The 25749-nt window shown below is 44.9% G+C and overlaps 1 protein-coding gene across 3 annotated transcripts in view; it reads left to right on the top strand.

The window, feature by feature from the left end:
- Positions 1–25749, top strand: part of TBC1D8 (TBC1 domain family, member 8 (with GRAM domain)) — a 91650-nt gene that overhangs the window by 16954 nt on the left and 48947 nt on the right. For all 3 annotated transcript variants that reach the window (XM_010829650.1, XM_010829649.1, XM_010829651.1), the window contains exons 2-4: positions 12542–12660; positions 17368–17596; positions 23687–23927. In XM_010829650.1, coding sequence (XP_010827952.1) covers positions 12542–12660; positions 17368–17596; positions 23687–23927 — 589 coding nt within the window. The remainder of the gene's footprint in view (positions 1–12541; positions 12661–17367; positions 17597–23686; positions 23928–25749) is intronic.

The following is a 25749-nucleotide window of genomic DNA, read 5'->3' as shown; positions in this document are numbered from 1 at the left end:
CCTCCATCCCCACTCCACTGTTTCCCCCCACATCATTGACTTGGTGAAGATTTGGGTCAGGTTTTATGCACAGTGTCCCACTGATCTGTTTCCTTCCTCAAGGTATCGCCCCATCCATTTCTTGGTCCTTCATATTTCCTGAAAAATGGATGGTAGTTACAAAGGTTCAGTTGAATCCAGGTTCAGAAAGAAGAATACTGAACAGGTGGCTGTCCTGCATCCTGCCTGGGAGCACTTGCCCGCTGGTGTCTGATTCTTAAGGATCCTAAGGTAACTTGATAAGGTCAGGCGACGGCTTCTATTGCGTTCTTCCCTGTCAACCTTTCATCTAGTGATTAGGCAATTAAAATCATTTTTCTCTACATACCACAAAACGACGCTTTTCTAATTGATCAGTACTTTCACAGCTTTCAGTTTGAGCTTGTCTGTGAAGGGCTCTCTGCTCGCCCTGAGAACATTTAGGAAAGGGAGGGAAGAATACTTGCTTTCACCCTCTAGTTGCCTGTTGTTAGTGGAAGTGCTCTGGCTGTCTGCAGTGCTGACGAGTGAGTCAAGTGTTTTTGGTCTTGGTTTGGTTTTCTCTTTTGCTTCCTCCCTCCCTTTTTAGTATCATTTTAAAGTTCATGCTCCCCGTTCCCAACACTTTATTATGCAAATTTCCAGACTTGCTGAAATGTTGAAAGGATTATACAGTGAGGAATTCTCCAGGCAAGAATATTGGAGTGGCTTGCCATTCCCTTCTCCAGGGGATTTTCCCAGCCCAGGGATCAAACCCAGGTCTTCTGCACTAGAGGTAGGTTCTTTACCATCTGAGCCATCAGGGAAGCCCCTTCCCTTATGCATTCTGTGGGTTTGGTTAATTGCTGTCTTTTTTGGGTACTCAGATGGTGCCACCTTCTGCCCATGAGAACCCCTTCCTGTGTCTTCTGTGACTTGTCTGGCTCCTTTTTTTATTTATTAATATTTTTAGCTGTACAAAGTACGGTTGTCTGTTGCAACTCGAGGGCTTTCTCTAGCTGTGGCGAGTGCCGGCTACTCTGTCGCGGTGCTTGGGCTCCCTGTTGTGCTGGCTTCTCTTGTCGTGGAGCATGCGCTGTGGACCTCAGCAGTTGTGGTGCGTGGGCTTAGTTGCTCCGAGGCATGTGGGTCTTCTCAGACCAGGGGTCAAACCTGTATCCCCTGCACTTGGAGATGGATTTCTTATCCCTGGACTACCAGGGGTGCCCCTCATTCATCTTTGAGTGATTCCTTGCTCTCTGCCAACAAGATCTTAAATGCTCATCTAGTGCATTTTGCCAACAAAAGTCCGTTTAGTCAAAGCTATGGCTTTTCCAGTAGTCATGGATAGATGCGAGAGTTGGACTATAAAGAAAGCTGAGCACCGAAGAATTGATGCTCTTAAACTGTGGTGTTGGAGAAGAGTCCTGTGACTCCCTTGGACTGCAAGGAGATCCAACCAGTGCATCCTAAAGGAAATCAGTCCTGAATATTCATTGGAAGGACTGATGCTGAAGCTGAAACTCCAATACTTTGGCCACCTGTTGCGAAGAACTGACTCATTTGAAAAGACCCTGGTGCTGGGAAAGATTGAAGGCGGAAGGAGAAGGGGGCGACAGAGGATGAGATGGTTGGATAGCATCACCGACTTGATGGACATAAGTTTGAGTAAGCTCTTTAGGAGTTGGTGATGGATGGGGAGGCTGGGTGTGCTGCAGTCCATGGGGTCGCTAAGAGTCGGACACGACTGAACGACTGAACTGAACAGTACATTTCCTGCCTCCTACCTGGAATCAGCCCTTCCTCCAGGTGGCCCTGGTTCCTTTGCATGGGGAAAGGTGTTTAGGGACCACAGTCTGGGGTGTGGGCTTGCTTATTGTCACTGGGTTGTCATTGCCTCTGCTGCTGCTGCTGCTAAGTCGCTTTAGTCGTGTCCGACTCTGTGCGACCCCATAGACAGCAGCCCACCAGGCTCCCCCATCCCTGGGATTCTCCAGGCAAGAATACTGGAGTGGGTTGCCATTTCCTTCTCCAATGTATGAAAGTGAAAAGTGAAAGTGAAGTCGCTCAGTCAGGTCCGACTTTTAGCGACCCCATGGACCGCAGCCCACCAGGCTCCTCCATCCATGGGATTTTCCAGGCAAGAGTACTGGAGTGGGGTGCCATTGCCTTCTCCCATCATTGCCTCTAAGGGTCTTCAAATAGGATGAGCCAAGAAATACATGAAAGAAAAGAAAAGAAAAGAGATATGAAAAAGGAAAATAAATCATGAATTCATACTTAGCTTTCTAATTCAACTGTAAAACCACGTAGTTGTAGCTTTGATTTTATATTTGCTTTTCCTTTGGTATTCACTGAAAATCTTGTTTTCTAACAGTATTCACAGAATTATTTTGTACGTATTGTACATGCACACACATGTCTTTAAGTAGTATGAATACTGCTATTAAGAATAAGAGTAGTGAGAGAAAGCAAATTTTTTGCAGCTCTCTTTGGCCTTAGAATATACTTAACTATGGATGTATAGTCAAAATGGGCTTCCCAGGTGGCGCTAGTGGTAAAAGAACCCCCGCCCCCGTGCAGGAGATGTCAGAGACTGGGGTTCGATTTTGATCCCTGAGGCAGGAAGATCTCCTGGAGGAGGGCATGGCAACCCCCTCCAGTGTTCTTACCTGGGAAATCCCATGGACATAGGAGCCTGATGGGCTGCGGTAGGATTGCAGAGTTGGACATGACTGAAGCAGCTTAACATGCATGCACGTATAGACAAAATCGTGTTTAAAAAAGTTATTTTCTCTGTGCAGTCATATCGGTAATTATTTTAATAACCTGATAAACAGAAATTCATTTTTCAATGTTAAGGATTGTATTTTTTCCCTTTATGACTTACCTCAACTAAAAAATGCAAAACATGTTCGTGATTAATCAAATCTATAAATCTCTGAAAACAAAATACTTGTACTTAGAGAAGCCGTGCTCCCCAGCCTTTCTTTTTTATGAGGGCACGTGTGTTCTGTTCTGTGCTTTGCCTTTTTTGCACGTCAGCATATCCTCGAAATCTTTCCATATCAGAGAGTGGAGACTTTCTTCCTCTTCCACTTCTCCTCCTCTGTTTTCTTTCTCTGTCTCCTTTGTTTCAGTCTTTCATTGCCTAGAACTACCATAATTTATTTAACCTGTTCCCTGCTGGTGGCTATTTCTGTTGTTTTCAAACTTCAGCCTGACAAATAATGTCCCAGTGAATAATTGGTAGATTCCTAGAAATGGGATCGTTGCATCAATGGTTTAATTAGATATTATTAAATTCCCTTCTCTCCATTGGGGTTGCATTATTAGTTTTTAAAAGTCCAGTCGGCAATGGATGAAAGTTTCTGTTTTCCCAAACTTGTCTTCATATCAAACTTACGGTTTTTGCCAACCTGACAGGTAAGACCTGGTGTTGTTCCATAGTATTAATTTGCGTTTTTTTTTTGGTACGAAAAAGTTGAACATCTTTCATTTTAAGGACTGTTTTTAGAAACTATTTATTCCTAATCATATTTACTTATTCATTGCATTGTCCTTTTTTCCTCTTCAATTTTTAGGTGCTGTCTGTGTATTAGGAATTTAAGCCCTTTATTGGAAGTGTGAAATTACAAAATCTCTCCTCAGTTTCTCATGTAGTGGGATTTAGAACTCCTTTGTTTTATACTTTCTGATTTTGAGTTATGGCTGGAAGATTTCCTCATTCTCAAGTTACTCAGGAATCCACTCGTGTTTCCTTCAATTACTTGTAAACTAATTTCTTTTTCTCAGTGTTTCAAAGCTCTCTCTCTGTGTCTTCTTTCTTGCAACATTTCTGATAGGATATCTACTATCGTTCTTATCTTTTTTCATCTGTACATTTTTTTTTCCTTCTTTATCACTGGTTTTCACCAGTTTATTTATGGTTTGCTTTCCTGCAGTTTTCTTTAAGGATTTTACTACTTAGGGCTTATTGCGAATCTTGAATCTGTTTATCAAACTTGAAAAACATTTTAGCCATTATTTCTTCAGATTTTTTCTGCACATGTACTTAAATTTTTTTCCTATTCTCCCCCAGGAGACTGTTCTCTCCCAGCAACTGGGGCCTCCGTTAAAGGGATTCCAGGCTGTCTGTTGCTGTCCCGCAGCTCACTGATGCTCTGGCCTTTGGGTTTTCGTTCATCCTTTTTCTCCTGTTTCTCATTTCAGAGTTTTTATTTGCTATCAAGTGTCCTTTTTTCCCTGCAATGTCCAATTTACTTTTAATCTTATTAGCATATTTCTGATTTCAGACACTGTTTTCCATCCCAAAAAGTTTGACTTGCATTTTTTTTTTTTGTATCTTTCATTAGTTGCTCACCATCCGCATGCTTTCCTCTGCTTTTTGAGCTCATGAAGTATAACAGCTCTCATGTCTTTGTCTACCGATTTTTTAAAATCTATGTCATTTCTGGTCTGTTTCTAATTATTTTTCTTTTGTTTACGTAGGTCAAAATTTCCTGCATCTTTGCTACTATCCCTGCTTCCATTTTTTAAATAAATTAATTTTTATTTTTGCCACACTGTGCACCATGGGGGGTTTTAGTTCCCCAACCAGGAATTGAACCCACACCCCTGCATTGCAAGGACAGAATCTTAGCCACTGGACCACCAGAGAAGTCCCCCTACTTCTATCTCTGAGAAGTGTTTCTAATGACACTAATACAAGGACATTTTAGTGACTCTTTCAGTTGTAAATTAAAAATCTATTTTCAGTGTCAAGGAAGTTGTTTTGCATTTACTGCAAGTAATTTTAGGGACTCATTCTAATTTAAAGGCAAAAAGGGGTAAAGAAATTATGTAAAAAGGTTTAGAGCTTATTTTCTTAAACTGTATAGTGAAAAATATATACAGGTTTAAAAAAAAATCATGATGATGTGACATTCTTGTTTGTTCCTATAAAGATACTCCTTCAGACAATGTGGATTAGGTAGTATTAGAGCATCCACTTTAGGAATGTGAGATTTCTGAAAGTTAAAGCTTTGGTCCAAACCTCCTAACTGTCATTTGCGATTTTTAATAGAATCTTTGCCTCTGAGTTTCTCTATGTAGGATGAGTGTCAAGTGGAATTTGGGGATGACACTGCCTTGACTGTTACACTTTTTAATGTTTTAAAATTTGTTTTTAACTAGGGGAAAATTGCTCTACAATGTCGTGTTGGTTTCTGCTGTACAACAAGGCAAATCAGCCATCCTTGTACATATATCCCTTCCCTCTTGAGCCTCAACTATTGCAGAAGAACAAATCTGAAGGATGTACATTGCAATGCCCATGTCATCGTAAATTAGGATCCAGGGAGCTGAAGAAGATAGTTAACTCAGTTGGAGATTTACTCTGCAGATACACAGTTACTATTTAAAACTGAAGCTGCGGTCGAGTTATTTACGGCTGTGTTCGTGCAGAAGCTGTTAAGTATAGACAATGAAATGCTTGTTTGATTTCCTGAAAACACCTCTGGGGAAAACCTAAGAGAATAAATACAGTGTGTGAATTTCAGTGACTCAGCTTGAGCCCCAGGCTCCCGTCTCCTCTGTGTGTCACAGAAAGAGCTAGAAGAACAGGCCTCCAGGTTGCTCTTGTCTGCACTTTAGATTTCTCACCTAGAAGATGGACATAGCAAGACCTTTCTTGCAATCCTTTTTTTTAGTAAAGATAAACAAGGTTAAGTGTACAGGATACCTAACAAAGTGCCTGACTCATGCTAGGCCTTCAGAAAATGTCCTGTGTCTGCAGCTATAGCTGTTCTTTCTTAGACCATCAAGTTGGTTATTTATAAACCCGTTGACGTAATTTGTTTTGTGGTCATAATTGATGTTTCTAACACTGTATTTTAGTTTTGCATTTGTTGTTCAGTTGCGAAGTTGTCTCCAACTCTTTGCGACCCCATGGACTACACACACCGGGCTTCCCTCTCCTTCACTGTCTCCTGGAGTTTGCTCAAACTCATGTCCATCGTGTAGATGATCCCATCCAACCATCTCATCCTCTGTCAGCCACTTCTCGTCCTGCCTTCAATCTTTCCTACCATCAGGGTCTTTCCCAATGAGTTGGCTCTTTGCATCCGGTGGCCCTAGTAGCTTCAGCTTTAGCATCAGTCCTTCCAGTGATTATTCAGGGCTGATTTCCTTTGGGATTGACTGGTTTGATCTCCTTGCTGTCGAAGGGACTCTCAAGAGTCTTCTCCAGCACCACAGTTCGAAAGCGTCAATTCTTAGGTGCTCAGCCTTCTTTATGGTCCAACTCTCCCATCCATACGTGACTACTGGAAAAACCAGAGTTTTTGACTATAGTTTTGCATGTGCGGTGCTATGCTAAGTCACTCAGGCATGTCCGACTCTTTGAACTCCATGGACTGTAGTCCACCAGGCTCCTCTGTCCATGGGATTCTGCAGTCAAGAATACTGGAGTGGGTTGCCATAGGCATTTACAGATCTGATTTTTGACTTCTTGTGTGGGTGATGTTTAAGATCCACTGAACTGGAATTTTCTTAGAAAAGAGAAAAGGCTTTTTCTGTAACATTAGGGGCCTCGATGAAACAAAGTATACTTTTGCTAATTGAACTTCTGTTGCAATCCACAGTGTTTCTGTACCTTTGGGTTTTAGAACCTGCTGTGCCTGTGTGCCAGGTTACTTCAGTGTGTCTGACTCTTGGGGACCCCATGGACTGTGACCTGCCAGGCTCCTCTGTCCATGGGATATTCCAGGCAAGAATACTGGAGTGGGTTGCCATTCCCTTCTTCAGGGGATCTTCCCAACCCAGGGTTCCAACTTGACTCTCCTGAGGCTCCTGTATTGCAAACGGATTCTTTACCACTGAGCCACTAGGGAAGCCATTAACCTGCTAGGGCTACCTTAACAAAGTATCAGAGACTGCATGGCTTAAACCAGGGGTCCCCAACCTCTGGGCTATGGACTGGTATCCATCCATGGCCTGTCAGGAACCAGGCTGCAGAGCAGGAGGTGAGTGGCAGGTAAGCAAGCAAAGTTTCATCTGTATTTACAGCCACTGGCCATGGATCACATTACTGCCTTAGCTCTGCCTCCTGTCAGATCAGCAGCAGCATTAGGATCTCATAAGAATGCAAACCCTACTGTGAATGGCACATATGAGGGACCTAGGTTGCTTGTTCCTTACGAGAGTCATCCCCAAGCCATCTCCCCACCCCCAGCCCCACAGGTCTATGGAAAAAATGTCTTCCACAGAATCGGTTTTTGATGCTGAAAAGGTTGGGGACTTCTGGCTTAAGCTGTAGGAATTTATTTTCTCAGAGTTCTGGAAGTTGGAAGTCCAAGATCAAGCGGCCAGCAGGGTTAATTTCTCCTGAGGCCTCTCTCCCTGGTGTGCAGATGGCTACCTCCTGTGGGTCCTCAGGGCTGTACCCCAAGTGTTTCTTCCTGTTCTTAGGTGGACCCCAGTCCTATCTAATTAATAGGTAGACCTAATTTAACCTTTTGTTGTTGTTGTTTAGTTGCTAAGTTGTGTCCGACTCTTTTGTGAACCCCTGGACTCCTTGGGATTTCCCAGGCAAGAATACTGGAGTGGGTTGCCACTTCCTTCTCCAGGGAATCATCCTGACCCAGGGATCAAACCCACATCTCCCGCATTGGCAGGCAGATTCTTTACCACCGAGCCACCAGGAAAGCCCACATTTCTGATTTGCTCCTCTCTTTATTTTTCATCAGTAATATGTCTGTAATGGGCTGGTTTTCAAACTTTTCTTTGACCTTGACCCACAGACAGGAATATATTTATGTGTTTGTGCATAATTCTAGCAAATATTTTCTAAGTCAGTTGTTGCCCTTATAAAGTGGTATGGGGACTTTCTTGGAAGTCCAGTGCTTAACACTTCACACTTCCAATGCAGGTTCGATTCTGGATTGGAGAACTATTCATAAGATCCCACATGCCTCCAAAAAGTAAAAAAAAAAAAATGGCATGTTTATAAAAATAGCTGTTTTCGGATGGGCCGCTTCGTAAGCTGAAAAACAAGCCTGCCACTTGTGGTTCAGGCTTTGCCGTGTGATATACATTAAGCGATTTTCCTTTTTGGCCCTTTGAGGTCACGGGTGTGCAGTCGGCTTGCAGTGGTTTATGGTATTTTTGACCCTCATCATAAGACTTTCCTGCAGAGGAAATCAGAGTTCGGAAAATTTCTCTGCCATTTGGCACCTTTTGTAGGAAGTAGAAGACAGTTGGGTGGGAAAGTTCCAGCATGGTGTTTGTTTTTGCTGGAGAGACACACAGCTGAGTCAGATTAGGACAGGCTGACCGACTTCACTGCCACCTCCCCTGACCTCCGCTCAGTGATGGATGTTACATTTGGGCTTACTTTCTGTCTCAAGGTGTGAGCTTAGTTTTGCTCCAGAGTGGTTTTCTGTTGCCATAAGGCTTCTCCTGGGGAGGCAGAAGAAGTTTTTAAAGGGATGGAAGTCTCGTTTTGGGGAGGATGTGGCCTCAAGTCTTAATTCCACGTGATACACTGTGTTGGGGCTCTGTTGGAGTTTTACCCACGCTGTCTGTGGTCAGCAGGTGGGAGGCTTGCATGGTTTCTCAGCTAGCAGTTGGCCCTGTGAGCTTAGGAGCAGCATCAGTGAAAAGCTGTCTCATGTCATCCCTGAAGACGGACTCGGGAAGATGGGGTGGCGGGCAGAGTGTTCGCTCTCTGTGCACAGAGTAACCTTTTTAGTGTCAAGACCTAGGAAGTACTGGACCAGAGGATGATGAAAGTGTTACTTGAAAATGCAGCTTCTTACTGGAGGGACCCCAGGGCACTTCAGGTTTGCAGAGTGAGCTCGCACCCTGGTTTGCCTTTCGTCGGATACCTGTGACCTTGGAGATAGAGCTGACCCCCTTTCCTCTCACAGCCTTCGTTTGACATCAGTGAGGCTGTGCCCGGAACAGAATGGTCACAGAGCCAGTCCTGGCCCCTCTGTTCCTCCTCAGTCCTCCAAGTCGTTTTTCTTTTTTTTTCTGGGGAAGGTGTTGGAGGGGTAAATTAGGAAGTATATGAAAACATATGGCAAAAGATTGAAGACCAATACAGATACTTTTTTCCCATGTATTCCTCACACTTTTTTTTGTTTGTTTTTGAGCTTTTTATTTTGTATTGGAGTATGTTGTGACAGTTTCAGGTGGACAACAAAGGGACTCAGCCAGACATGATGCATGTGTCCACTCTCCCCCAAGCTCCCCTCCCACCCAGGCCGCCACATACCATTGAGCAGAGTTCCATGTGCTCCACAGTAGGTCCTTGTTGGTTACCCATTTTAAATAGACTGTGTGCATGTCCATCCCAGACTTCCTGACTATCCCTTCCCCTCATCCCTCCTCCTGTTTTGCCTGTTGTTTTTTTTGTTTTGTTTTTTAAATATTCTGACCAGTTGATTTTACTATGATGGATAATAAAAGCTAAATAAAGATCTATAAGGGGAAGTATAAATTAGGAGTTTAGGGTTAGTATTTACATACTTCTATATATAAAATAAATAAGCAACAAGGATATACTGTATAGCACAGGGAACTCAATACTGTGTAATAACCTAGATGGGAAAATAATCTGAAAAAGATTAGATAATATGTATATGTATAACTGATTCACTTAGCTGTACACCTGAAACTAACACAATATTGTAAATCAAACATACTCTGATTTGAAATAAAAATTAAATAAAAAAAGATCTAGAGAGAGAAAACCTTGAAGGTCTAGAGAAGAGAGGAGAGCCGGCCACCCAGGGAGCCCATGAACATAAGTTTATGGATGCAGTGGCCCCGAGACTCTCTCCTGCGATGAACTGTCCCCACAGTTGAACTGTTCATCACAGATGAGCTTAGACACTGTCCCCTCCCCACAAAGACTCTGTTTGCCAGCCCATGGGATTTAGGGGGTGTCCTGGTAAATGATAGCTGCATGGCTGACAACTGAAGACAATGAATGAACGGACAGGGAGAGTGCAGCCAGTCTTGTAAATGAGACATGTATCTCAGCGTTGAATGTGAGGAGCCAGGCAGATGGTGTGGGTCTTCAGTTCAGGGGGACATTGTTTCGAGGCTTCAAGAGAGTCCTGTTGCAGAGCCTGGAAATATGTGGGCTTTTTTGTTTGTTGTTTGGAGGTTGAAGTTTTTAAACTTTTGTGTATGAAGAGCTGGGCGTTCTCAGTTGCTGCTAGTGATAAAGAACCCGCCTGCCAATGCAGGAGACATAAAGAGACATGGGTTCAATCCTTGGGTCAGGAAGATTCCCTGGAGGAGGAAATGGCAACCAGTTATAGTATTCTGGCCTGGAGAATCCCTTGGACAGAGGAGCCTGTCGGGCTACAGTCCGTAGGGTCGCAAAGAGACGGACATGACTGAAGCAATTTAGCATGCACATACGAAGAAGTAGCATCGTATCTGCCTAAAGTAGATGTCCTGGATGACCTAGTCAAGGAGGTTCCCTTAATCCAACTTAAGCCGATGTCCTTTGAGTACCAGCAGAAGCACTGGCACATATATAGACTGTGTTTCTGAGTCATACCGTGCCAGTATAAGTAGAGCTGGCCACAGTGAGACCCCGGCCAGATTCTCTCTGGTGGCTCCTGTAGAGCTGCTGGTGGCCCGTGTTGCTTCTCAGCTGCAACAAGGCAAGGAGGTGGAAACGTGTGGCTTGAGGCTGTTGTTTCACAGCGGTCTCGCTATCCAGTAAGAGGAGTAGGGAGCCTCTAGGGCCAGGGGCTTCCTGTTTGGGTAGGAAGTGGAGATATGACCACTCACCCCAAGTGGGCTACTTCTTGGGTTTATGATCCAGAAAGAGCAAGATGGGAGGTGGACTCACCGAGAGCTGGATGGGGTCACTGGTGGTGAATGGTGTCTTTCCCCTCCCACCACGTTCAGATGTGTGCAAGCCCACCCCCACCAGTGTGATGGTATTTGGAGCTGGGCCCTTTGGGAGGGGATTCAGTTCAGATGAGGCCATAAGGGTGGGGTCCCATGTTGTGGTTAGTGTCCTTAGCAGAAGGATGAGAGTCTGCTTTAGTGATGACCAGAGAATGTTGCTTGTTAGGCATGGATGTGATGCCATGCCTAACATTTGGAGAATAGGGGGGGAAAAAACCATTGTGTTTTGGGTGTTTTTTTTTTATTTTTTGGGTAGTGTGGGGAGAGGCTCACCAAGTAGCAGGTGTGATCTTAGTTCCCCGACCAGGAGTTGAACCCACATCCCCTGCTTTGGAAGCACAGACTCTTAACCTCTGGGCCGCCAGGGAAGTCCCTAAATACCACTGTTTCAGGTCTCACTTTTCCTTATGAGGTATTCTCTTAGGTTCTTCTTTTCACTCCCTCCCAAAGTGCACGTCAGAACTCGCCACAGGCACCCCAAACCCACAGGTCCAGGGTGAGCTCTCTGGCAGTTTTGTTGTTTGTGTCTTTTTTTTTTTTGGCGGTTTTACGCATGGGGTGTTTGTAAGGTCTTCACGAGTGTCCACGTTCTGGGGAGAGGAAGACCGTAAATAATATAGAGGAAGGTCGGCTTAGCACTGTGAGTGTGCGGTTTCTGGTTCTGCGGGTCCTGCCGCCTCTCCCGCTGCCTGGGTTACTCTGCACTCTCGTCCTCCAGCCCTTCACCTCTCTGAGGTTGAGGTGTCTCCTGCTTCCCATTTGAACAAACCCGCCCTCCTAGCTGGGGCGTCACCTGTTTCCACGCTAGATGTACCAGAGTCACAGGTGCCTCTTCTAGTCCAGGACTGAGCTTGCTTCAAGTCCTGGACTTTATCAGTAGGGGCTGGCGCAGTTCCCGGGCCAAGGTGTCCGTTATCCAGTGGGGAGGACTAGGAGCTCCTTTCGGAGAACTAACGTCAAGTCAGACGGCTAAGCTTTTTGGTGCCTGTGTTGTGGAATGCTTCACTAATAGGCTGATTGTGTTTTTACTTGCCTTTGAAAGAAATTAACTTACTAGATAACCATTGAATGTTTCTGTGGTTTTGTTTTAACATGTATGATAAAACCTCTTCTTATATGTGTTCTGAGGGATTTTGTTATAAAACTTACAGAGGACAAATGTGTACCTGGAAATGGCCCAGCGGCAGTGAGTGCCCTGGGGCCACGGGCAGAGCCACCTCAAGGCAACTTCTCGTCTCTTTTGAGGGACCCCCGTGCTCACAGGGGGAATTCTGTGAGGCCGTCAGAATCAGGTCACCCTGGGGCTTGTTTGCTCTGGAGTGGCTGTAGAACTACAGACGTTTCGGTCCCTTGAGTGGAGGTAGTCAGAGTTCCACTCATTAGCCAGGCTAGCAGGACTCCTGCAGAGAGGTCCCAGAACAGCTCGGCGGGTCGGCTGGCCCGTCCGTGTGGCAGGTGGACCGTGGCCCCGGCACGGGGTGCCTTCCGTGTCAGCTGGCTAACTGTGGCATGAGCAGCCGGAGTGTGTTAATCACATAAATGCAGGACTCCTGTTTGGAAAGCAAGTTCGTATTCTAGACATTGGTTGTGTCTCGTAATCTCTGTGTCCTTTTCTGTTCCTACCCAGGTGCCACGTTAGAGGAAATAAACCAGCACTGGGACTGGCTGGAGCAAAATCTCCTCCACACCTTGTCTGTCTTTGATAATAAAGATGACATTGCCAGTTTTGTCAAAGGGAAGGTGAAGGTAGGTTCCCCCCACCCCACCCTCCGGCTTTCTTAAAACTCTGACTTCACTGGGTCTCAGTTGTGGCCTGTGGACTCTTAGTTACAGCATGCAGGAGCTAGGTCCTTGACCAGGGGTTGAGCCTGGGCCCTTGCATTGGGAGCGCGGAGTCTGAGCCACTGACCACCAGGGAAGTCCTGAAGCTAAGTCCGTTGACCTTGAGTTTCCCCCGGTTTCACATGTCTCTTATCACGGCTGCATAACATTCAGGACACTGCAGCATTTTTGATCATATTCTTTTCCTTTAATAGTGTCTCTACTATAATTGAACTTCTGGGCTTAATTATTGTTGTTGTTTAGTCACTAAGTCGTGTCTGACTCTTGCAACCCTATGGACTGTAGCCCGCGTGGCTCTTCTGTCATGGGATTTCCCAGGCAAGAATACCAGAGTGGGTTGCCATTTCCTCCTCCAGGGGATCTTCCTGACCCTGGGATTGAACCCATGTCTCCTGCAGTGGCAGGCAGATTTTTTTTTTTTTTAACCACCGAGCCACCAGGGAAGCATTAAAACCAAATGAGTTTGACTTGTCATCAGTCAAATTTTAAAGAGTCAGTCTGGCAAAATCCACCCGAAATGGAAACAAAACAAAACCCTCATTCTTGGGCCTAAGGTTTCCTTATCCTTTACAGAAGCGAAGGTCCTTTTTTATCTCAAGGGGAAAAAAATGTTGAGATTCATGTTTTTGCACAGCAACAATGTTATTTGTCTCCTGAAATGAGTTAGTAGCAAGTTCTTTGCAGCTGTGACATCTTGTCCCTCTTTTTTTTAGTTGCAGCTGGCACTTTTCTCTCTCTGCAAGTGGATATTTATTCTTAAAACATGTTAATTGAATGAAATGAAAACCAAACAAGTTTTGAGAAGGGAGAGGAATGTTTGGGGAGGTCTCTCTTACCTGCTGTGAGCTATGTCTTATGTAACAGCTCTCATTTCAGTAAGACGCTTGGTAACTGGTGCTTTGAAAACCCTCACCGGCAGGGAGGGAATGTTTCTCATTCTGATTTCAACTCTCTTATGAAACAGTTTCACACATTAGCCTGTAATGTACTTTTCATCCCTTAGGGTAAAACATCCCAGACCATTGATTTTTTTTTTTTTCCTCTCTCTCTCTAAAAAGTTTGCCTTTCCAGTATCCTAAGTGTTTTGGCTTTTAGTGAAGGGTCTTAGAGTAAATTCTTAATTTTATTTTTTGGGAAAGATTTATCTGTTTCTCTTTGGCTGTGCTGGGTCTTCGTTGCTGCTTTCGGCCCTTCTCTAGCTGCGGTGAGCGGGGCTGCCCTCTCATTGCGTTTCCAGGGCTTCTTGCTGCAGACCACGGGCTCTAGAGCGCACAGGTTTCAGTAGCTGCGGCAACGTGGGCTCTGTAGCTGTGGCTCCCGGGCACGCGTGCACAGGCTCTGTAGTTACGGTGCACGGACTCGGTCGCTTCGAGGCCTGTAGGATCTGCTGGGGACCAGGGGTGGCGCCTGTGTCCCCTGCACTGTCAGGCGGATTTTTGACCACTGGACCACTAGGGAAGCCCTAAACTCTTAGTTTTGAAAGAGCCAAGAGGAGCATTGTTTTCCTTTGGGGACTGGGGATAATTATGGGGTCGGGTGGAAGGCCAGTCTTCTGAGTCCAGGAGGAGTGACGGTGTTGGCTGGTGTCCTCTGCGGTTGCCTCTGGCCCGTGGGGTTAGCAGATGGGTGCAGGTCCCAGTGGGTCTTTTTCAGCTCATGTGTTATCACCACAGAGTGGTCCAGCTTGGTTCCCCAGGTCAGGCTGCACGGACAGAAATACCTGTTTCACAGTTATTTTCACATTTACCTTCTTTTCTCGGTCTCACCTAGTGCTGGCGGTTCTTTGATTTGTATGTTTCTCCTCTTAATCAGGAGGAAGGAAGTGCATTTCTGCTGCAGTGACTTTTGGAAAGTCAGAAGAAGGGGAGGGAAAAACTTTTGCTTTAACCTCTTATACTCTGTGCTGGGGGCCTGGAAATTAAACCAACAGAAGATAGCTTAATGAGAAAAACAGAGTTTATCAGCTTGGGCAGTGCAGGTAAAGGTGGGAAAAACTCCACAATAAATAGCTCAGTGGGATGGTTAGGGTGCCGGGCTTGTGCAGCATCATAACGAAGAATAGCACATTTACAGAGAAGCGACGAGTCAAAGGAACAAAGAGTGTGAGCTTTTAGGGTGGTAAGCCGCCGGATGCTGGATCCTAGAGTGAGACCAGCCACTCCAGTTGGGTTTGCCGTGTAGGCTCCTCCTTTCTGGAGCCTCTTGTGCTGGTCAGAGTCCAGAGTTGTCTCTGATGAGTCAGAGCCAAAAGAGCTGTCTTCCTCTTTCTGGCACAGGATGGGGAGACACCTTTACAAATGGAGATTTGTATACTGTTTTTAGGTAAATAGTGGGGAAGGGGAGAGAGTTTTTTTTTTTTTTGACATCTGCTATTTCTCAAGTGTCTTTAGCTCAAAATAATTCTTAAGCCCAAGTGGCATATTTGGGCAGGGGGCATATACTGATCCCTTGGGGCTTCCAAGGTGGCTTAGCGGTAAAGAATCTGCCTGCAATGTAGGAGACGTGGGTTTGATCCCTGGGTTGTGAAGATCTCCTGGAGAAGGAATGGCTACCCTCTCCAGTTTTCTTCCCTGGGAAGTCCCATGGACAGAGGAGCCTAGTGAGCTACAGTCCATGGGGTCACAAAGAGTCAGACATGACTGAGCACACATGCATACACAGACACATGCACAGATACACAGAGATACACAGACACACACATATACATGCATATACAGACACGCATAGATATACAGAGAGACACACATACGTACATGCATGTACACACACAGACACACACAGACATACACGTGCACACACACACATGCATACATGTACACACAGACACACACACAGACACGCACACACACGTGCATGCATGTACACACAGAGAGACACGCATACACACACACACACACACACACACACACTCTCTCTGATCCCTTATACTCCACAGCAGACGTGCCTGTTAGTGTGTGCCTGTAAGTCCCGGGGGGCTGCTGGCCTGGAGTAGGTGCCGGGGCTGAGGGGACCGGCCGGTCAGAGGTCGGCTGTGTGTTTGAGGCCACTGCATGGCGTTGGGTCTTCTTCGTTTGTCCTGGTAGATTGAAAGGATCTGGGATTGGGGCTTTCCTGCCTGTATCCTGACCATTCGACTTGCTCTATGGGACTTTAAAGGAAGCCTCTGCGTTGGGCTGACTCGGCCATCAGGGAGGCCAGGGCCTGCGGGCTGCCCTTGTGCCCATGTCTGCCTGCTCTAGAGGCTTCTTAGAAACCCCTTCACATCTCATGGTGCACAGCAGTTATTACATATTAGGTAACTTTGAAAAAGTACCTCTCTGGACTTCCCTGGTGGTCCAGTGGTTAAGATTCTGCCTTCCAATGCAGTGGGTATGGGTTTGATACCTAGTTGGGGGGCTAAGATCCCATGTGCCTCTCCCCCCAAAAAAACAGAACATAAAACTAAAGCAATATTGTAACAAATTCAGTAAAGACTCTAAAAATGACCCTTATCAAAAAGATCTTTAAACCATAAAATACCCCTCTTAGTTATAACTTTTATAATGTCTTGTGAAATAAAATTTGGAAAAGAAAGAAGAACATCATGAGAGAAATGAAAATCCCTTGAAGTTCTTTACCAGCCTCCACATTTATTTTTTAAGAAACTTTAGCTCGCATTTTTATTTTAATGGTAATGTGCAGGATATTTTCTAAAATTGCTCGTGCAGTGTAGATGTGGGTAGAAATCCCCTGGTGGCTCAGAAGGTAAAAAGTCCACCTGCAATGCAGGAGACATCTGCAGGAGATTCGGGTTTGATCCCTGGGTCAGGAAGATCCCCTGGAGGAGGCCATGGCAACCCACTCCAGTATTCTTGCCTGAAGAACCCTGTGGACAGAGGAGCCTGGCAGGCTACAATCCATGGGGTCGCAAAGAGTCAAACAGGACTGAAGTGACTTAGCACACACGCGTAGTGGATTTATAATGTATTAATTTGTGCTATACTACAAAGGGATTCAGTTATAGATACACATTCTTTTTTTAAAAATACCCTTTTCATTTATGTCTGATCACAGGACGTTGAATACAATTCCCTGTGCTCTACAGTAGGACCTTGTTGTTTATCCATCGTATATATAACAGTCTGCATCTGCTAATCCCAAACTCCCAATCCATCCCTCCCCGCATTCCCCTTGGTAACCACAGGTCTGTTCTCTGTGTCCATGAGTCTGTTTCATAGAGATGTTCTTTTGTATAAAAGGACTAACTTTTAAACCCTGGCGTGGATGATGCTTCAAAGTTGATGCATTGAGTCCATAACCCCCAAGACCATCATTTGACCTCCTATCTCTGGAGGGAGGAGCAGGGGGGATGATAAGGTAGTAACCCATTTGAGAACTGGGGCTTAGAAGTTGGGGATTCACCCAAAGCCTCGCTGGTGAATGGCCAAGAGAGAGACTGGTCTGAGGATTCCCCCAGCTTGCTTCCTCCCCTCTGGGCATGTTTCTGGAGGGTGGACTGGATCCTCACCCATCCTAAGGGTCTGTCTGAGTGGGGCTGGCTCCCCGGATGCCCATGCTCGACTGTCCTTGCTCTTTTCCTGACCTGGGGACCCTTCTCTGTCTGTATATCAGGCTCTGATTGCCGAGGAGACGAGCAGCAGGCTGGCCGAGCAGGAGGAGGAGCCTGAGAAATTCCGAGAGGCCTTGGTGAAGTTCGAGGCCAGGTTCAACTTCCCGGAAGCTGAGAAGCTGATCACATATTACTCATGCTGCTGCTGGAAGGGCCGGGTGCCCCGCCAAGGCTGGCTGTACCTGAGCATCAACCACCTCTGCTTCTATTCCTTCTTCTTGGGCAAGGAGCGTAAGTGAGGGGCGAGTGGGTCCCTTCCGGATGGAGCTGGCTCCTGGGATGCTCAGCGCTGGTCCCGAGACCAGTCATTGCCTGAGGAGTTAGGCAGCAAAAGATTTAAATAAGTGGTCGAGACGTAACAGGTGGCATGTGGTTAATTTCCAGATGCCCTGTGCAGACAATCATATTGTATTATATATGTGAGTACCACTAGGAGGTTTGATTTTATTTTTTTAATTTTTATTGGAGTATAGTTAATTTACCATGTTGTGTTAGTGTTTATTCTACAGGAAAGTGAATCAGTTATACATACACACTTTGCTGTTTAGTTGATGTTGTGTCCAACTCTTTGCGACCCCATGGACTGCAGCACGTCAGGCTTCCCTGTCCTTCACTGTCTCCCAGAGTTTGCTCAAACTCATGTGCATCGTGTAGATGATGCCATCCAACCACCTCATCCTCTTACACCCCCTTCTCCTCCTGCCTTCAGTCTTTCCCACCATCAGGGTCTTTTCCAGTGAGTCAGCTCTTTGCATCAGGTGGCCAAAGTATTGGAACTTTAGCATCAGTCCTTCCAATGAATATTCCTGGTTGATTTCCTTTAGGATTTGATCTCCTTGATCTCCTTGCTGCCGAAGGAACTCTCAAGAGTCTTCTCCAGCACCACAATTCAAAAGCATCAATTCTTAGGCTCTCAGCTTTCTTTATGGTCCAACTCTCATATCCATACGTGACTACTGGAAAAACCACAGCTTTGACTATATGGACCTTTGTCAGCGAAGTGATGTCTCTGCTTTTTAATACACTATCTAGGTTTGTCATAGCTTTTCTTCCAAGGAGCAAGCATCTTTTAATTTCATGGCTACAGTTAACATCTGCAGTGATTTCAGAGCCCAAGAAAAGAAAATCTGCCACTGTTTCCATTGTTTCCCCATCTATTTGCCATGAAGTGATGGGACCAGATGCCATGATCTTAGTTTTTGAATGTTGAACTTTAAGCCAGCATTTTCACGCTCCTCTTTCACCTTCTTCAAGAGGATGTTTAGTTCCTCTTCGCTTTCTGCTATTAGGATGGTATCATCTGCATATCTAAGGTTGTCTGAGGAAGTTTCTGAAATATATACATATATCCACTGTTCTTTATTTTTTAAATGTTTATGTCTCTGGCTGCCCTGAGATATTTTAGCTGTGACATGCAAACTCTGAGTTGTGGCACGTGGGATCTAGTTCCCTGACCAGGGACTGAACTGCAGGCCCTGCATTGGGAGCACAGATCCTTAGCCATTGGACCACCAGGCAGTCCCTATCCACTCCTTTTTTAGATCCTTTCCTGTATGGGCCATTTCAGAGAATTGAGTTCCCTGTGCTATACAGTAAGTCCTTATTAGTTATCTATTTTATACATGAAAGTGAAGTCACTCAGTCGTGTCCAACTCTTTGCGACCCCATGGACTGTAGCCCGCCAGGCTCCTCTGTTCATGGGATTCTCCAGGCAAGAATACTGGAGTGGGTTGCCATTTCCTTCTCCAGGAGATCTTCCCAACCCAGGGACTGAATCCGGGTCTTCCGCATTGTAGGCAGATGCTTTACTGTCTTGTATGTGTCAGTTGCAATCTACAGGGGTTTGATTTTATGAGAATTCATTTCTTCTCCTGCCTTAAGGAGCCTTTCTTTGTAGCTCCCTTCACGCACCTTCTGAAGAGTTTTTGCTACTTTGAAAACAGTGTAACCGAGGGCACAGGAGTTCTAAAGGAATAGAACAAGCTGTACTTCTGAATCCAGGGAGCCATTTAAACAATTCTGAGGTGTGAGCATAGCAGGTATTTGTAGAAAGGGGTTCCTCACCCTGGATCCCCTGAGATCCAGGCAAGAGTTGACTTCTCGCACATTTTTCTACCCACAGTCATCGTCGTGGGCAACAGGATTCCGAGGTAAGAAAGGGAAGCCACAGAATCAATGGTATATTGAAATGTTCGAAGTCATGACCATTGAAACTTCTTCTGGAACAAGTGTTGTCTCAAGTGCCCACGCAGGGTGGTGTATATGCTGTGTTTGTATTTATACAGATGTATATTTTTCCTTCCTGCATTTGTTTTTACTTCACGTGGAGCCAGTAGGCAGGGCTCCTCTGTACTCTGCTGTGGCCTGTGTCCTGCAGAGGGTCACCCCTGGCCTTTCCTGTGCTGCCCCCCTGGGCTCTGACACCAGTATACGACCCCTGTGTGCACAGCCTTCCCCACCCTTGGAATAGCTCCCACCTAACCCTTGCCATTCTGGGTTTTCTGGTTTCTGAAATTCTTCTCAAAAGTAAACACCTTCTTTCTCCTTGCCTTCCCCATTCTTAAGCCTGTTTGGGAACTCTTGTTCATCCTTCAAAATTCAGTTCAGGTTTTCTCATCTCTCGGAAGCCTTCGCTTCTTCTTTTGTAACTTGTCCTGCACGCGTGTCTCTATTTTGGGTCCTGTCAAGTCAGTGGTCTGTTTTTTCCTACTTGAATGAGCTTCTTAAGTGCAGGGCTCTTCCCAAGGTGGTTGCTTAATGAGAGAAAGCTGCAAGTGTAGATGGGGTGTGTGTGTGTGAAAAAAGACACTATAAAAGCAAATGTAAGGGTCTTAAGAAGCTTATTCTCAGACCTGATGTAGAAACGTGGCCTTTTAAATGATCAAAGCACTGAAAACAGTTTGCGAGATTGCTGTTCTGCTGCCCAGGTGTGTCTGACTCTGAGACCGCATGGACTGCAGCACACCAGGTCTCTCTGACCCTCACCATCTCCCAAAGTTTGTCAGAGTTCATGTCCATTGCATCGGTGACGCCATCCAGCCATCTCATCGTCTGATGCCTTCCTCTCCCGTCTTCAGTCTTACCCAGCATGAGGGACTTCGGTTGCTCAGTCGTGTCCTGCTCTTAGCGACCCCATGGACTGCAGCCTACCAGGCTTCCCCATCCATGGGATTTCCTAGGCAAGAGTACTGGAGTGGGTTGCCATTGCCTTCTCCGAATCCAGTAAAAAAGCTTTTCCAATGAAAAGCTCAGCTGTTTGCATCAGATGACCGAAATACTGGAGTTTCAACTTCAGCATCAGTCCTTCCAGTGGTTTGGCTGGTTTGATCTCCTTGAGATTGACTGGTTTGATCTCCTTGCTGTCCAAGGGACTCTCAGGAGTCTTCTCCAGCACCATAGTTTGAAGGCATCAATTCTTTGGTGCTCTGCCTTCTTTACGGTCCAGCTCTCACAACCAAACATGACTGGGAAGACCATAACCTTGACTGTATGGACCTTTGTCGGCAGAGTAATATCTCTGCTTTTCAACACACTATCTAGGTTGGTCATAGCTTTCCTGCCAAGAAGCAAATGTCTTCTGACTTCATGGCTGTAGTCACCATCTGCAGTGATTTTAGATCCCAGGAAGAGGAGATCTGTCACTACTTCCACCTTTCCTTCTCTGTTTGCCATGAAGTGATGGGGCTGGATGCCATGATCTTAGTTTTTTAATATTTAGTTTTAAGCAGGCTCTTTCACTCTCCTCCTTCACCCTCTTCAAGAGGCTCTTTAGTTCCTCTTCACTTTTCTGCCATTAGGTATCATCTTCATATCTGAGGTTGTTGATGTTTCTCCCACCTATCTTGATTCTGGCTTGTAACTCATCCAGCCTGACATTTCTCGTGATATGCTCAGCGTATAGGTTAAACAGGGTGACAGCAGACAGCCCTGTCATGCTCTTTTCTTAATCTTGAACCAATCAGATGTTCCATACAGGGTTCTAACTGTTGCTTCTTGACCTGCATACGGGTTTCTCAAGAGACAGATAAGACGGTCTAGTATTCCCATCTCTTTGAGAGCTTTCCATAGTTTATTATGATCCACACAGTCAAAGGCTTTGGCGTAGTCAATGAAACAGAACTAGATGGTTTTTGAAATTCCTTAGCTTTCTCTATGATCCATTGAGTGTTGGCAATTTGATCTCTGTTTCCTCTTCCTTTTCTAAATTCAGCTTGAACATCTGGAAGATCTTGGTTCACATAATGCTGAAGCCTAGCGTGCAAGATTTCAAGCATGACCTTACTAGCATGGGAGATAAGTGTAGTTGTCTGATGGTTAGCACATTCTTTAGTAATACCCTTCTTTGGAATTGGGATGAGGATTGACCTTTTCCAGTCCTGTGGCCACTGCCGGGTCTTCCAGATATGCTGACATATTGAATGCAGCACCTTGATGGCATCATCCTTTAGGGTTTTGGATAGTTGTACTGGAATTCTGTCACATCCACTGGCTTTAGTAACAGCTTTGTCTCCTAAGGGCCACTTGACTTCGCTTTCCAGAATGGCTTGCTCTGGGTGGCTTACCACACCATCTTAGTCATCTTGTTCATCTGGATCTTTCTTCTGTGCATTCTTTCCATCTTTTCTTGAACTCTTCAGCATCTACTAGGTCTCTACCATTTATTTCCTTTTTTGGGCCCATCTTTGGGCAAAATGTTCCCTTGATATCTCCAGTTTTCCTGAAGAGATCTCTGGTCTTTCCCCTTCTGTTTTCCTGTAGTTTTATGCACTGTTCATTGAAGAAGGCTTGTCTTGTCTCTCGTGCTTTTCTTTGGAAATCTGCGTTTAGTTGGATATACCTTTCCCTCTCTCCCTTGCTTTTCGCTTCTCTTCTTTCTTTAGCTATTTGTAAGGCCTCCTCAGATAACCACTTTGCCTTCTTGCTTTTCTTTTTCTTTGGGATGGTTTTGTTCTCTGCCTCCTGTACAATAACGGAGCTCCATCCGAAGTTCTTCAGGCACACTGGTTACAAGTCCTAATCTCTTGAATCTATTCGTTACCTCCACTGCATATTCATAGGAGACTTGATTTAAGATGTACCTGGCTGGCCTAAAGATTTTCCACACTTTCTTTAGCTTAAGACTGAATTTTGCTATGAGACGCTGATGATCTGAACCACAGTCAGCTCCAGGTCTTATTTTTGCTGACTGTATACAGCTTCTCCATCTTCGGCTACAAAGAATGTAATCAATTTGATTTCAATATTGGCCATTTGGTGATGTCCATGTATAAAGTCATCTCCTGTGTTGTTGAAAAAGGATATTTGCTATGACCAATGCATTCTCTTAGCAGAAGTCAGTTAGCCTTTGCTAACTTTGCTTCATTTTGTTCTCCAAGGCTTATAACTTGCCTGTTGCCAGATATCTCTTAACTTTTGCATTCCAATCCCCAGTGATGAATAGAACATCTTTTTTTGATGTTAGTTCTAGGAGGTTTTCTAGGTCTTCATCACACTGATAAACTTCAGCTTCTTTGGCCATTTATTGCAAGATAAATGGAGAGAAATGAAAACAGTTCATTGTCCCCTTTTTTAATTTGAAAAAGAAAATGAATTATTTTCCAACAGTTATCAATCATCATCACTAAACCTGATTTTGTTAAGTCAATGAAACTTGGAAAAAAGAAATGGTTCCTAATGTTTGATAACATCGATTATTTTAAGTTGTTATGTATGTCCCGCCCCATTTGTTCCGCGTCAGCCACTGAGCCTGACGGCCACGGCACTGGAGACATTTCTGAGAACAGGGCGCTTGTGAACTGCGCTGTTAGCACTGTATTACTTTAAGGAGAGTTCCATGAAGAGCACTTGTACCCTGTTTTCTAAGATTTGGACAGCTGTCACCTGACACAGTCTAAATGTTGGGCCGCTTCCTCCAAACCAGATCACAAGTCCTCTCTTGCCCTCCCATTTTTTTCATAGCTTACGTCATGAATGCAGCTATTGAAACCAGAATTTATTTGGATCAAGAAACGTCTGCATATTTTGCAAATACTTCAGTTTAACTATTTGGGGGAAAGTTTCTCTGTTATTTACTCAGTATGTCAGAACGATGTTCCTTGTACACGTGCAGTAGCCAGCAGCTTGGCTTAAATCTTGAAGAAAATGATTAGAACATGAGTTGGGTTCTAACAAAGCAGCTGCCAAGCAGTTCTGCGCTTCCTCTTTCCTGCTCTGGCTTAAAAAGTATTTGCATTTCCGCTGCAGGAAAAGCTTTGCACCAATACATTCAAATTTGGGTTACATTTGAGGGTAAAATCTGTGTTTGCTGTTTTTCTCTTCTAGTTAAACTTGTCATCCCTTGGGTTGACGTCCAGAGGTTGGAGAGGACATCCAATGTCTTTCTGACGGATACCATACGCATCACCACCCAGAACAAGGAGCGGGACTTCTCCATGTTTCTAAACCTGGACGAGGTGTTCAAGATCATGGAGCAGCTGGCCGACGTGACGCTGCGGAGGCTGCTGGACAATGAGGGCTTCGACCTGGACCCGGGTCTGCAGGAGCCCAGCCAGATCACCAAGAGGTAGGAGGTTTCCCTCACCCCTCGGGGGCTTACGGCCCAGGCACCACCTCCCTGGACGTGTGCTTTGTTAGCTTCATTGCGTTAGATTGAAATTTCCCTCGTGACATAATCCGTGTTTTTCCCGTGTGATTGGCAGTAATGGTTTTTCATTTCCTTTATGCAGTAGGCTTTGATTCCTGCATCCAATTTCTCCTTCTTTTCAGATATTATTTCGAAATTGATTTTCATAAAAAAATACTTCCAGGAACTTCCCTGGTGGTACCATAGCTAAGACTCCTAGCTCTCACTGCCGTGATCCTGGGTTTGAGCTCTGATTGGGGAACTAAGCTGCAAGCCATGTGACACAGCAAAAAAAAAAAAATTCCAGGAAATGCAATACGGGTAACCTCATGATAGAATTCTATTCAGCCTGGAACTTTATTAGTGCACATTAAAAAATATTTTGTTTTTCTTTCCTATTACTTTATAGAAGATGCTTTCAGAACCGCTGGATGTTTTTGGTCCTAATTTGTCTTAAGAAAGTTGATCCCCTTCATGGATCACAGTCTTGTCATGATGAAGGCCCTTGCATAAGTCAGTGGAGCTATGGAGCCTTGATGTGCAGGGCCACCCAAGACGGACAGGTCACTGTGGAGAGTTCTGACAAAACGTGGTCCACCGGTGGAGGGAATGGCAAACCACTCCAGTATTCTTGCTGTGAGAACCCCATGAACAGTATGAAAAGAAAGGTGCCTTACTAAGAGTGTAATTGACATTCTCTGTTATTTGTTGGCTCCCAATAGATCCTGGACATGAGGACTTCTGAGGTAGTTGCCACTTTAAAGAAGTTTGACTTTATTATTCAAGATTCAAACTGTGATGTTTGAACTTGATTCTGATTTCTGCCTTCATGGTTCTAACTGGGTAACCGTAGAGCTGATGCCTTTGTAAGAGTTCACGTTTGTGATCCTTTGAAAAGCAAGTTTCCCAGGAAGTGCTGCCCTGGCTGGATGTTTTTGATGTAGTTACAGAGTCACCACTGTTTTCTGAATGCTGCTCATCATTAAAAAAATTTATTTTTATTTTGGTAAAATACACATCACATAGCTTCCCAGCTGGTGCTAGTAGTAATGCAGAAAACCCAAGAGATATAAGTTTGATCCCTGGGTTGGGAAGATCCCCTGGAGGAGGAAATGACAGCCCACTCTAATATTCTTGCCTGGAGAATTCCATGGACGGAGGAGCCTCATGGGCTACACTTCATGGGGTCACAAAGAATCATCGGACATGACTGAACACACACACCATTTTAGTGCTTGACACATAATACAGATTTTGTCATCTTAACCATTTTTATTTTATTTTTTGAAACTTTTTTGAAAATGAATGAAAGTCTTTAAATTCTACTGTGTTTTACAGTTTTTAAAAGTTTCACACACATGATTTTTTAATTTTAGTTTTTATGTTTTGGCCACACTGTAAGGATCTTAGCTTCCCCACCAGGGATCAAACCCACATGCCCCATGCATTGGAAAGAAAGAAAGTGAAGTCGCTCAGCCGTGTCCAACTCTTTGCGACCCCGTAGACTGTAGCCTACCAGGCTCCTCCGTCCATGGGATTCTCCAGGCAAGAGTGCTGGAGTGGGTTGCCATTTCTTTCTTCAGGGGATCTTCCCAACCCAGGGATCGAACCCGGTTCTCCCACACTGGAGGCAGACTCTTTAACCTCTGAGCTACCACGGAAGCCCATGCATCGGAATCCTGGAGTCTTTTTAAAAATTTTTTATTGTTAATTAGAGGATAATTGCTTAACAGTGTTGTTGGTTTCTGCCATCCAATAATGT

This window comes from Bison bison, unplaced genomic scaffold (genome assembly GCF_000754665.1).
Source record: "Bison bison bison isolate TAMUID 2011002044 unplaced genomic scaffold, Bison_UMD1.0 scf7180017864508, whole genome shotgun sequence".
NCBI lineage: Eukaryota > Metazoa > Chordata > Mammalia > Artiodactyla > Bovidae > Bison > Bison bison.
Note: the sequence above shows the minus strand (reverse complement) of the source record. Positions and strands in the feature narration are given on the sequence as shown.